Source organism: Suricata suricatta, chromosome 5, assembly GCF_006229205.1.
Source record: "Suricata suricatta isolate VVHF042 chromosome 5, meerkat_22Aug2017_6uvM2_HiC, whole genome shotgun sequence".
Lineage (NCBI taxonomy): Eukaryota > Metazoa > Chordata > Mammalia > Carnivora > Herpestidae > Suricata > Suricata suricatta.
Window position 1 is genome coordinate 143,848,702 of NC_043704.1, and position 12,845 is coordinate 143,861,546.

The 12,845-nt window shown below is 51.1% G+C and overlaps 1 protein-coding gene across 1 annotated transcript in view; it reads right to left on the minus strand.

The window, feature by feature from the left end:
• Positions 1–12,845, minus strand: part of OSBPL10 (oxysterol binding protein like 10) — a 298,037-nt gene that overhangs the window by 27,082 nt on the left and 258,110 nt on the right. Inside the window, exon 9 of the mRNA XM_029938776.1 lies at positions 5,620–5,769. Coding sequence (XP_029794636.1) covers positions 5,620–5,769 — 150 coding nt within the window. The remainder of the gene's footprint in view (positions 1–5,619; positions 5,770–12,845) is intronic.

Here is a 12,845-nt window from a genome sequence, read left to right on the forward strand (position 1 = left end):
AGGAGGTGAACCCAGTTTCAGGTAACAATGGGATAGGCATCGTAGATCTTCAGGGTCAGGGACCTCATTGCCTGAAGAGAGCCCAATCCTCCCTCTCTCTGCCTTGCACTTTTTAAGTTTTTAAAATTTATTTTTATTTAGAGAGAGAGTGCATGCACACGCATGAGCAGGTGAGAGGTGGAGAGAGAGAGAACTCCAAGCAGGTTCTGCACTGTCAGTGTGGAGTCTGATGTGAGGCTTGAACCGACGAACCTTGAGATCTGATGACCTGAGTGAAAACCAAGAATTGGGATGCCTAACCAACTGAGCCACCCAGGCGCCCCTGCCTTGCGCTACTTTTAACCACAATCTGTATTTTTCAAAACTCCCACCGACTCTGTGGAATCAGCCGTGCCACCTAGAAAGGCTCAAAATCCACTATTGGAGATCGCCCTCCCGCCGATCCTGTACAACTGGAGTTTAGACCAACCACCCCCTTCCCAACGGAATCCACACAGGTCACAAGTCGGCACACCCTAGACCTCGGAGCTATCCGTAGCTGCCACCCTCCTCCATCTCTCAGTTTGAAGCATTCCTCTCTCTACCTGTAACCCGAGTCCTACGTCACTGTCTCACCCCAGCCCCACCAAGACTGACAGCCTGTGGACCCTATTCTGTCCACTACTCTCTCTCTCTCTCTCTCTCTCAGCCCTCCCTTCCTGCCACATTGGCATAGAGTCCATGCCCCCACCTGACACTTAGACCCTCTGACCCCCCACCAGCCGCTGCCACTTTCTCCCTCTGTGGTACTAACTGAGCGAACCTCAACTCTGCTGTAATCCAGCTCCGGCCATTCCCCGTGCACCCTTGCTCTTCCCATGATCCCCCTGCTTCTCCGTAGAGGGCATGGTCATGTGTGGCGCTGGTGGCCTCCAATGCATCACAGCTCCTGGAAGGCACACTTGCTCTGATCAGTACAGAGGAAGTGACACTGTGCCACTTTGGGGCCTTGGGGTTTTTCTAAATTGTTGTTTGCTTATTTATTTATTTTTGGGAGAGAGAGAGAGAGAGAGGGGCAGAGAGAGAGACAGAGAGAGAATCCCAAGCAGGCTCTGCTCTGTCAGCACAGAGCCCAAAGTAGGGCTTGAACTTACAAACCATGAGATTATGACCTGAGCCGAAATCAAGAGTCAGACACTCAACCAACTGAGCCACCCAGGCGGCCCCAAGAGTCTAAATTTTAAAAAGGCTTATCAGCTTCACTCTTGTCCTCATGGGAACTTTGAGCCACCATGTAAGATGTCTGGCTTCCCAGCTGGACAGACCATGTGAGAAGGATACATGGAAAGAGAGAGAGACAGAGAGAAAGAGAGAGACAGAGACAGACAGAGATCCAAAGACCTCATGGAGAAAGAGACCAAAATGTCCTAACCAAGTCCAGCCCACAACCAACCAGCCAACTGACAAGAGACACGGAGTGACTGCTGGCAAGCCCGCCGGCAGCAGTGCCCGGCTGAGCCCAGTCAGGCGGTGGGGCCGTGAACAAGCAAACCGGTCATTTTAAGCTGCTCCATTTGTGGCACTTAATTCCTCAGTGATGGGCAACTCAAGCCAATGGCAGCTCTAGTGTTGTTATTCCAGCTGCTCAGATCACAATCTGAAGTCTTTCCTTCACATGCCACGTGCAATCCATGTGCAATCAGCACACGCATATCCCACTGGGACATCTGCCACTCCGCCGTCATCTCTCATCCCCGCTGTTTCTACCCTTCCCCCTGCTGCCTGCCCCCCACTCGCCCCTGCGTAAGCCTACCTTCCAACACAAGAGTCAAAATAATCCTTTAAAAGTACAAGAAAGGCCATGCATTCCTTTGCTCAAAGCCACATCACTCGGTGTCCTCACAGCGTCCTAGGAAGCCCCCTACCCTGAGCCAGCCCTGCTGTCTCACCACCTTCATTTCTTGCCAACCAGTTCCTTCTGATTCAACCACACTGGCCTCCCTGCCGTCACAGTGCCAAACAAGGGCCATTGCGGGCCTTTTGCACCCGCTGTCCCCGCTGGCCAGACGCTCCTCCACACGCAGTCTCCTGCTGACGTCCTCACCCGAATCTCGAGTCTACTCCGGCGTCACCTGGGAGAGCCCGCCCTGAGCAGTGTCTCTAAGGCCCGTCCCCGCCGCCCACGGCCAGGCTCTGCTGCTCTCGCTGCCCTTGCCATCTCCATATCCTTTCCTTGTCTCTCGTCTACCGCCGCCTCCGGCCGTGGTCACATGAGCTCGAGGAGGGTGTGGAATCGGAACGGTGGTTCACCGCCACACTCCCGGTATCTAGAACACCACCTGGCAGGTTCGCTGCTCAACAAACATGCAGCATACGCGCTACTAAATGCTGTCTCTCGCCTTCCTGAAAACTAGGTCGAAAAGGTCCCAGATGGCCAAGCTGCAAACCGCGCTCTGTGGCCCCTGCTCCCAGAGCCCAGGCTGGAGCAGAGCAGCTCCCGAACACCACGTGGCGCTTCTCACCTGCTTGGAACCCTCCGAAGCTTTCTTGTGGCCCTCGGGATCAAGTTCACCCTCATTCACAGGGCCCACACGTCCCCGCGGGATCTGACACCACTACCTAGTCCAGGCTCAACCATGCCACTCACCAGCACACGCTGCCCTCTGGCCACACGGCCTTCTGCTCTCCAGCTTTGCCCACTCTGCTCCCTCTACCAGGAATGCCCTTCCTCTCACTCCTTCCACGACCGCCCACTCATCATTCAGGCTCAACCTAAATGTCCCTAATGCACAGAGCCCTGCTGAGGCCCACTGTCTTTCTGTGGCTCCTCCTTTCCCTCGCTGCCTCCTTTCCAGGCCGCCCACCATCTGTGGGAATGCAGCAGGTCATCCAGCGGAGGTAGTTACCAGTACCCTGCAGTCACGGGAGCCCGGCTGAGGAAGGAGGGCAGACAGGAGGGCTTCTGAGGCAGGACCAGCTGCACAGATTGTGGGGCAAAGAGAGAAATGGAAATGGAAGTCCCTTCTTCATAATTATCAAGAACTTCAAGAGAGAGCGAGCGAGCAACTGCAGATCCTTCAGTCGAGCATGGGATGCCTCTGACCACAGCGGGGCTGTGGGAAGCCAATGGTCCCACAAAACTGGCCCTGTCTGGTGACCACAGATCATTAACTGAGGCAAAACGTGGCACCAGATTCCCAGGCACGTTGTGACTTGTAGAGGCGTCAATACTACCCATCTCCTAAAAAATGTGGCAAGACACTTGAGAGAGGGACCAGCGCTCCATTCTTACGCCAAAGAAGACTTTCCTCTCCAGGTGCCTCCTTGTCAGACGCTCCATCGAGGCTAAGTTCTTCCACTGCCCATTTAGCACAAGCTTAACTTAGTGACACGGGCAAATGTCAAGAAGAGAAAAAGATGCAACGAGGAAAGAGGGCCTTTCATCAAGCTTTCTGTGACGGAGTGGAAGGTCTACCGCCTCCTCTCACACGTATGCCGGCTCTTCAAACCTCCCCTTGGCTGTCGAATAATAGCTTCTCCCCAGTAGAAAAGTTAATCAGCTACGGGCCGACAAGCTCTTCTTTCAAACAGCCAACTGAGTATTGGATAAACGTAACATTTGCTCTTTTAGGAATGAGCCACGGCTCCAGAAGTGCAAAGCAATCATATCCTAACAGAATAACAACAGGAGATACACAGTTCCTAGGATTTATTGTAAAATACAAGAGCTGTAATGTGAGATCTCGGAGACCCTCAACTTGCTATAAGAAAGTCCCCTCAGTCTTTTATTGTATTACTTCACATCTGACCTGGACAATTCCAGTGACTCTGACATTCTCCTTCCTATATCACCCATGCTTCTACATCATTGTTTTAGGAATACTTTTTTAATATGACCCACAAGGACAATATGTTTTACGTTGTGACCCAGCACACACGTATCAACCGAACTAAAATAAAAATTTCATGTGCAGGGCACTCTGAGATTTTCTGTTATTTGATTTCATATTTTAGAAATGATCATCTGACCCTCTACATTGGTTTTATAGCCTACTAAATGGGTCATGGCCCACAGTTTGGAAACGTGGTTTTAGATCATACTCGTGTACGTTATTACCCACAATTCCTTCCACCAGATCTTAACTCAAGCTCTACTCTCAAGGGTCTATGTATCCACAAGAATAAAAGAGGTGGCTTTTAAAAAGGCAGGCATTCAAATGACTCCTCTAGTGAGGAGGCCAGGAGCGTTCTCCAGCTATAAGGCCGAGAGGAAGGGAATTAGGCAGGATAGTGCAGAGCAGGTCTTCCCAGCGGGGACGGGAGGGTCCGAGAAGAGGGCGGGGAGCGGCCAAGGCAGGGAACCTTCTGGGGTCAGGCCTCCCCCGTGTGAAGCCACTGGCTTTGTTTAAAGTGCCACTTTCTCCCAGAACATCAGACACACTCACATCAACACTGGAAAACATTCTGCAGAAAAGGCTTTTGTGTCATCTTTGAGGTTCCCGACTCCTCTGTCTCCCCTGAGTGGTCATCACCATTTGGCAATCTTCCTCTTCAAAGAATCTCTCACACCCAGCCCTCCCCTCCTCGTTCTCTGGCCTCCAGCACAGCCTGAGGGGAGCCTGGGGGGTCCAGCCCCTTCACAGCAGCCAGACCGGCCAAGTGCCATCGAGGCAGTGTCCATGGGCAATGCCTTTAGGCGTGCGGACCATCTCCAGTATACCCACGTTTGCCGGGCTGGCCTTCAGGTTCTAGACCTTCCCCTCCCCAGCCCACCCCGGGTCTCTACCCGGTAGCTGTCCCTCTACAGCCCTGCTCACCCTCATCTCACCACACACTTCCAGGGAGGCTTCGGGATTTGGTATCTGACTATAAATACACCCGGTGGGCACCCCCCTCCATGCCACCATATAACCCTTCAGCCACACACATTTTCCCTGCTTGTCTCCAGAACGAAGCCCCCTCAGGGCGAGGGCGGACCTCTGTGGGCCCATCTACTGGCCATCGGTAGTCGGGACCCCGGGTTCTCGCGATGCTGTTCCTCGGGGAGAATCCTGGCTGAGCGCAGCACCAGGAAGGGCCCGCAGCACTTCTGTCGAACGGCAGGTCTGTTCCCGTGCAGGCGGGTCATGGGATCAAGTCCCCAACAAGGCCGCCTATAGGGACTAGCTGTGGAAGCTAGTGCCGGCTGGCAGTGGGCCGTGGCCAGGCACACGATGGCCTCACTCCTGGGCCCGCCATTTTCCTTCCCCCCGTTGTCCTCTCTGCAGCCAACATGCCACCTCTGTCTCTAACACCTTCAATTTTCTCTAGAACACGGCAGGAAACGGAGGAGTCCTATCTTGAACTTCCCCTGCCCACCCCTGCGCCTCTCCTCATGCTCCCCCTGCCTTGCTAAGGCAGCAGCTCCTCTGGAGAGTCGAATGCAAGGCTCACACTCTGCGATGACTATTAACATAAAAAACAGCCTTTCAAACCATACCTGGGATATCTGTGCCCGAGGCCCATTCTGGCCCTTTCCCCACTCTGTTTTCCCAACCTCACCATGGTGAAGAGAATGGGTGTAGGGAAGGCGGGGGTGGGGCTGGGAAGGGAGACGGAACCCAGGCCACTAGCCACAACCCAGTGGACGAGCCAACCTACCTTGGTCAAATCCATTCCCAGTTTGAGCTGTGAAATGAGATGAAGAATTACACTACGCTGATCCTCCATGACACCCAACTCTGTCTCTTCTTTATCTTCAGTGTCACTTTTCTCATCTTCGGACGAAACCAGTTCAGGGCCTGAGTTTGGCTAAAACAAGATCATCAGTACAAATCACCAGCTGGTCCAGCAGAAGTCAGAAGCATAGCACAGGGACCCATATACTTAGCAATCCTGCCCCAGAAACAGTTTCTCTATAAAGCAGTCCTATTAGCCATGGGTGGAAAAGGATCCTTTTTGGGGGTACAGGCCCTTGGGAGAGGCCGCCCACTGCATGCCCTTCATTTTCCCCACCACGCCCTATTAGTAAACTTTCTAAGGACTTTACCCAACAACAATAAAAAAGCTTCCTGCTCCTCAAAACCTACACGGGTATGAGCTCCCTTACCTGGACTATTCCCATTCAGCCTTCTACTAACTTGTACAACCCAAAACTCTTCATACTGAATGTAAACTTTTGTTTAATAAGCAAAAGTCAGATACTCCTGGGATTGACTGAAATTACCTTAGTTAAGAGAAAATTTACTTTGAGACTATTCCTACTCACATCAATTAATATCACTGCAGCAAGTAAAAAAAAAAAGTCTCAGAGCTGGCATTAATTCAGGAAGGGTGACAAAAATAAGGATTCAAGGAAAAACACCAAACTTCTATAATGCTGACATGTGTGCTAGCCAGCAGACCCTTGCACTGCTTTCCTCAGTGCAAGTTCATTAATTCAATTGCTTGGTTCTGAGTTTTCAAATTACATAGTAAACAGGCATGTGATAAGCGGAATGTGCAAGAGGGATTACCGAGCACCTAATTTTCCAAGTCTCAGATGCCAAGAACTCTGGCTCTAATGGACAGTTGTCCTTGGACTTCTACGAATGTAACCTTACTCCCCTTTCCACATTTACCTGCGTTCTTATGACATCTACTTATGCAGGAGCCGACGCACTCTGCATGCACATCACGCATTGCTTCCAATTACCAATGACAGTTCAGGCCAATACACTTAATATACAGAAATGCAGGCGCTCAGGGTATTAAATATAAATAGACAGAGATATGCCCATATGTCTATGCAAAACTAATGATTTATAAGCTCCATTAAACTCATCTCATTTTATCTAAAGGCATTTCCAATACCCAAAGGCTATTTTATATGTTCAAGGTGTTTGTAACTGACCAGCCTAACACACGGGCCAGCCACTCCTTACTGATGCTCCGCAGAGAAATACGATGCTCTTCTCCCCTGGGGTAGGCATTTAAAAATTTCCCATTGAAATAGACATTTTTCCATAGACGTACGTCTCAAATTATTCTCATCGCCTCTGAACAACCCCAATTCTGGAGAGTCCATTGGGAAGACCTGCCTGAAGCCCGTGGGGGCCAAGCATTGCGTTTTCCTCCACTGTGTGCCTTGTTCTTCAGTCTCATCGCAATGTTTCATGTCACTGGAAAAATTGTTTTGCTTGGACATGCTGAAATAACTGGGGACCCCTGACCCCCATCCCGCTCTGGAAAAACTGACCAGATGAAGTCTGGGGGGAATGGGCTGCCCTGATTCTAATGCTGGGAAACTGGAGGAGGGGCTCCAAAGGCCCCCCTGCCTCTCCTCTGGCTTCACCTCCTTGACACCCACCTGCTGCCAAGGCCGCAGAGCCAGGATGGCTGAAAGGCGAGGAAAAGGCAGGGCCACCTTCCCACCCACCTGCCCCTCCTGACTTCCTGCTCGCTCCTCTGGATTTCAGTTTTGGAGACTAGGCCTGTCTCATTTCACCGGGAGATTACAGTTCCAATCACATTGCCACTGAAGCCCGAAAGCTCAGACACAATCCCTTCCCATGGCAAAGGTCCTGCTGTTGCTACTTCCTTTGCAGTGACCTGGTGGGTGGTAATACGGATCCGAAGACCTCCCCTCCCTGCGGGGGCGCCTGGGGGAGGACAGTGCCCTGGGCGTCTTGCTCTGGGAGGGAAAAGGACAATTAGAACCAAATCAAGCTACCAGCATGCCCCCTGAGGGAAGCTGGGGACTTGCAAAGTCCTGACACGTCTCAATAGGACAGGCAGCCACGTCTCGAGTGCAGTGGTTCCGGCTTGGAACTCACTGTTCTCACCGAGTACTGAGCGCAGGTCACACAAATCAATTGTCCAGTGAGGCTGCCATAAGCTTTAGAAGCAAAGAACAAGTCTTTCTTCTGAAGATGCGAGCTCCCGCTTGTCCACACACCAGCGCGCAGGGAAATGCGGTCCTCCCGCTCCCTGCGCCGCACCGGGGCTGCACGTTACAGACCCCGGGACCACACCTCCTCCCGCTGCCCGCCACCCTCGGAGATTAGACCCAGCCTGTCCCGGACTCCTGGTCGCCAGTACATGGCTCTACAAAATCCTGCCGGGAGACACTAAGTACACGCGTCGATGTGCAAGCAAGCCTCCCCGGTCCTTCCTCCTTCAATCCCCGTGACATTTCCTCGGCGTCTGGTGATGCCCCCCAGAGACTCCGGCCACAGCACAGAGAACTAAGGCTGGCGCGTGGGCCCCAGGAGCAGACTCACGCAGGGCTCTGGACTGGAGGCCAGCGTTCGCGGGGCCCTTCAGTCCTGCCAAGGGAAGGAAAGCCAGGAGGAGCCCGACACACTTCGCTGGCTTGGATCCTCAGCCAACCAAGGATCCAGCAATAGTTTTCTCTGCCAGAAATTTTGGGAAAACGCCCATTTTCTTACGGTAGGATCTGCAAAAACCTCTCCTGCCTAAACTCAAGTGAATAATCAGGGTTAAAGAAAAAGATGGTTTCATTCATCACATTGTTAGTGAACATCTCAGAGGAAAGAAGGCCCTGATCCCACCCACCCTGGAACGCAGTCTTTGGCAGAAAGGGGAAGCCACGCTCTGCCTGTGATTCCAGCATGGAGGACAGAGGAGAGAAGGCAGGAGTACCCAACTGGTGGACCCTGTTAGAAAGGGGTCAGCTGGTGAGGTAGATACCAATCCGCCCGCGCCCACAAAGCACCCACCGTCAAGTGGCGCTGTGAAGAAATGCACTTTGAAGAACAAGGCTTTGCTGGCACGTAAAAGGCTAAAAGACTTCTTCCCTTTCAGGGTCAAGAGTTTGTCAGTTCTGTCTGCTGTGAAACCCAGGTTTTCTCAACCTCAGAAGAAAACTGAAGCTGGGCAATGGGTTTAAAAGTGCTGAGAAAGTTCCTAAGACTGAGCGAGAACAACCAACACATCCCGCCATCCCCCAGAGAGTGCAAACGAGCCAGCCCAGCCATAAAACGTATGCCAACCTGAAGATGAAATGGAATCAGAATATGTTTTAAGAAGAATCAGGCTTTGGGAAAATGAGGTTTTTAATAAAAACAAAAATAATGAGTCAATATTTCTACCACACGAGCACCTCAGGGCATATGGTGCTACAAAAAACGAAGTGACTCATACCTATTAGCAAATGGAGGGAGAGACAAGGAACTCTGACAGGAAAGAGCTTCATGGCCGGAGGCTGGGGGTGGGGACGCTCCTCGGTGGCTCCAAAGTGACTTGTGCCCCAGAGCAAAGGTTCTTAATCTGGGCACTATGGACACCCCTAAAGACATCTACCACTACCTTTGGTATTTGATACAGAAATTGTGTATCTGGGCATTTGAGAGAGAGGGAGAGAGAGAAAGAGAGAGACGGCCCGTGTTCTCCTTGGATTCTCAGGAGAGCGTCTGTCCCTGGACTGACCTCAGGCCTCTCAAGGACCGAAGGGGCTGAGACCCCGTAAGAGAGATGGATTGTCGGGGTGGGATGTGTTCCAGTCACAGCATCTGCAGCCATGCTCCTGCCCGCCACCACACACCTCTGCTTCTCATCTGGCAATGGGCAGCACATCCCTGAGGCAGCAGCGGCCAAGGGCCAGAAGCAACATGATGACCAGGGTGAGGTGTATGTGGGCTGAGCAAGCCTCCGCCGGGGGACACTGATGCAGAGGACACACTGACCTCTGCTTCCACCTCTTCTTTGTACCCCAAATCTTAATTCTGCAGTGCAAATGGAAATTCCAAGCAAGACAGAAAATTCCAATCTGTTTTATTCAATACACATATGTAACCGAACTACAGTTTGGGTCAGTTCCCGGAAGAACCATAAACAGACATTTATGTTTGAGGTCCATTCATTTCCTTGTCACAGGCCTCACTCCACCCCCTGCACCCTCCCCTACTCCCCTCTCCTCAGACAAAATACATGCAACCCAGCCCTCTTGCTTCACGACAATCTCTCCTCCTTTCTTAGCTGACTCTCAGAGAGCTGAGTCCAACTTGAGTGGTTTGATCTACTAACACTCTCTGTATTTGTAAATGCCTAATAACCTCATGTCTTAATGCAACGGGCTGAGTCCTCAGATCTGAGGCATTATGAGAGAAGCCTAGGTAGCTACATTATCTGATCTTTAAAGACGACTATTCACTGTTGAACATGGATCAAGGTCATGCTATGGCCCTTAAATCACAGACATGCAGGTAGGTGGGCTCGACTCTAACAAAGATTAAGATGGGCACCCATCACCATCCTTTGCCCAAATAAGTGTCCTAGAACAGGTATTTTTAAGTAGAGAACATCTTCATCGGAGACATACCCACTGAGTCCAGGTGATCTGCAGCTCTCTTAAAAGTCTACCCAACGGAGTACAGAAAATAAAGACAGCTAGACAATGAACATCAAACTCTTTTCCATCAGCAAGCATGTTACAGCCCCGCATTTTGAGAGCCTGGCATTTCTCCCCACACCCTGTTACCTCGGCACAGAGACACGGGGGAAACTGAGCCACACCCAAGAAACTTGGGTCTTGAATGGTAAGAACCAAACAGTGTCCAGACATCATCCCTGTGGGAAAATGGGGAAACCCAGCCATGTCAAAAAGAGTATCTGCTATTCTGAGGGTCACAGAAAGCTGGACGGCGGGGGAGAAGACCCAAAGCACCACCCTCAGATACCCACCCTCAAACGAGAGACACGTTATGATATGCAGCAGCAGCGCAAAGGAGCAACCGGGCAGTGAGGTGTCCCTCTCTACGTAACTTATTTCTCATTCTGCGACTATGCAGAACATGTAATAACATGCAATAATGGCTATCAGAACAAGTACACTTTTGTCTACTTTACAGATAAGAGCCAACAGATATTGGTTTCCTAGAAAATGAGAGGTTCTAAAAAAAATAGGAAATGTCGAGTTGAAACATGAATAGAGGTCGGGGGGCGGGGGAGAGAGATTGGAAGAATAGGTAAACGGAAGACAGAGAAAGGGGACAAATAAACACAGTCAATGAATACTGAAACACAAGCAAAGAGTTCTTCTGAGTGTCTAAGAGGTACAAGTGTTCATGGACCAACTACTGAAACAAGTTTTTTGTTCTGACGATACCGGCGTCACTGTTGTTGACGACCTTTATGGAATCCATATAAACAAGTATTTAGTCTCTTTTATTTCTAGTCCTTTTTTTCGTTTCAATACTTCTGGCATATTTAACCAATGTATCACAATCATTACTTGATCTTCATTGGTTATCTTCACATTTGTAAAAATTTTACATCCGAAAGAGCCCCATCTCCTAGCCAAGGTCATGAACACTGGCACAGCTGTTGTTCAAGACCCAGTCCACCTCCACACACAAGTCGATGGCACTGGCGCAGCACTGGGCTTACGGAGACAGCCAGCAGTCCAGTAACTTTCACTTGGCATTTTTCTCCCTCATTCCTCAAGGAGACATTTTTATCACATGACTCTCAAGTGCAAGGCACTCATGATATCACATGCTTGGGAAAATTATTTCCCCTGAGGACACACACAGACATAAAGTTTTGTCATATGAATGTGAAGCGGCCAATCCTGATGACCTACTGTTTTTCCCACACTTAGCATGGGTGGGATTTCTTCCCCAGAAGAGTCTCTTTTGTGCCAGTTTCTAATTCCCCCAAAGCAGGCCATCTTTGCTGAGTGGAGGGTCTCTCAGTTGAATGGGAAGATGCTCTCCTCTGTCAGAAGTCATACGAAACAGTGTGATGTCAGACACATGCCTTTGGATGATGTCCAGCTGATGGCCCTTGGCCCTGACGCAGGGTGGCAACTGAAGACTCCTCGCGTGTCCTGTCTCCTTTGCGGGTGACCCGCTGAGCCTTGAAGGCCACCATCATATTTAGGGGACCTTATCTTGCCATTTGGAGGTAGGTACAATGAGGCCACTCTGCAGGGGTGACCTGATGGAGGAGCTGGCTCTAATCCTTGACAAGCATGAGCATGTCCACACAGCAGGCTGGTCCCAGCTGCCATTTTGGAGATGCTGAGTTGGTTGCCACTGACATCACAATCCTGCTGCCTCCCAGTGGATGCGCTGGCTTTCTTGGTCTAACCACACATACACACACATTTACCACACTTGGCTCGCACAGACTGGAAGGACAGATGCTCTTCCTGAGCAAAGGGGCCAACCTGCAGAAAGGTTCATTTTAAATAAATACACCCTGGAAGGTAGGAGGAAGTCACTTGTCCGGAGGGGAGAGAGCAGGGGGCACTTGCCATCAGCCAAGATAATCAGGCACAATTACATCAAGAGGATGCAACAGGCGTTTTTAAAAAAAATATTTGAGGGAAGCATTCATAGCAAATACCATCAAGCGTTTTCTCATTCCACAGAGCTGCTCGGAGACCGTTTTTCCATGAAAGTGAAAAAGAAAGGAAATGAGAAGGAGCAAAGAAAACCTTAAGTCCAAGAAAGGGAAGGAAGCCAGCAGCGAAGGGGGAGGCGACGATCCTGCAGCTGCGAGGTCGGAAGCCAGCACGCGCTCCAATGCCAATACAGGCACCCTGCGGGCAGGCGTCGAGCCACGGACCACACGTCAGCCTCCCAACCAGTGGCCACCAGGAACAGAGGGAAGGGCCCCCGGCTGAGGAGAACGCCCAAGAGCCCGACGCGGCGTCCGGTGCGTTAGGCCGCTTTGTCGATCAGCACAAGCCAAGCACTTTGCGAGCAAACCCGGCACTAAGTTAGCGGCCCAGCAGAGAGCTCGCCAAGGCTTTCTAAACACGAAGCTATGCCAGGGGGAGGGGCACTGGTCACCTCGGCCTGAGCCGTGCAAGCAGTGCAGGCCACACTTTCAAGCTCATAGGAAGCGTGTGAGCACTAGGGGAGAAGTCCCAAGAAGGA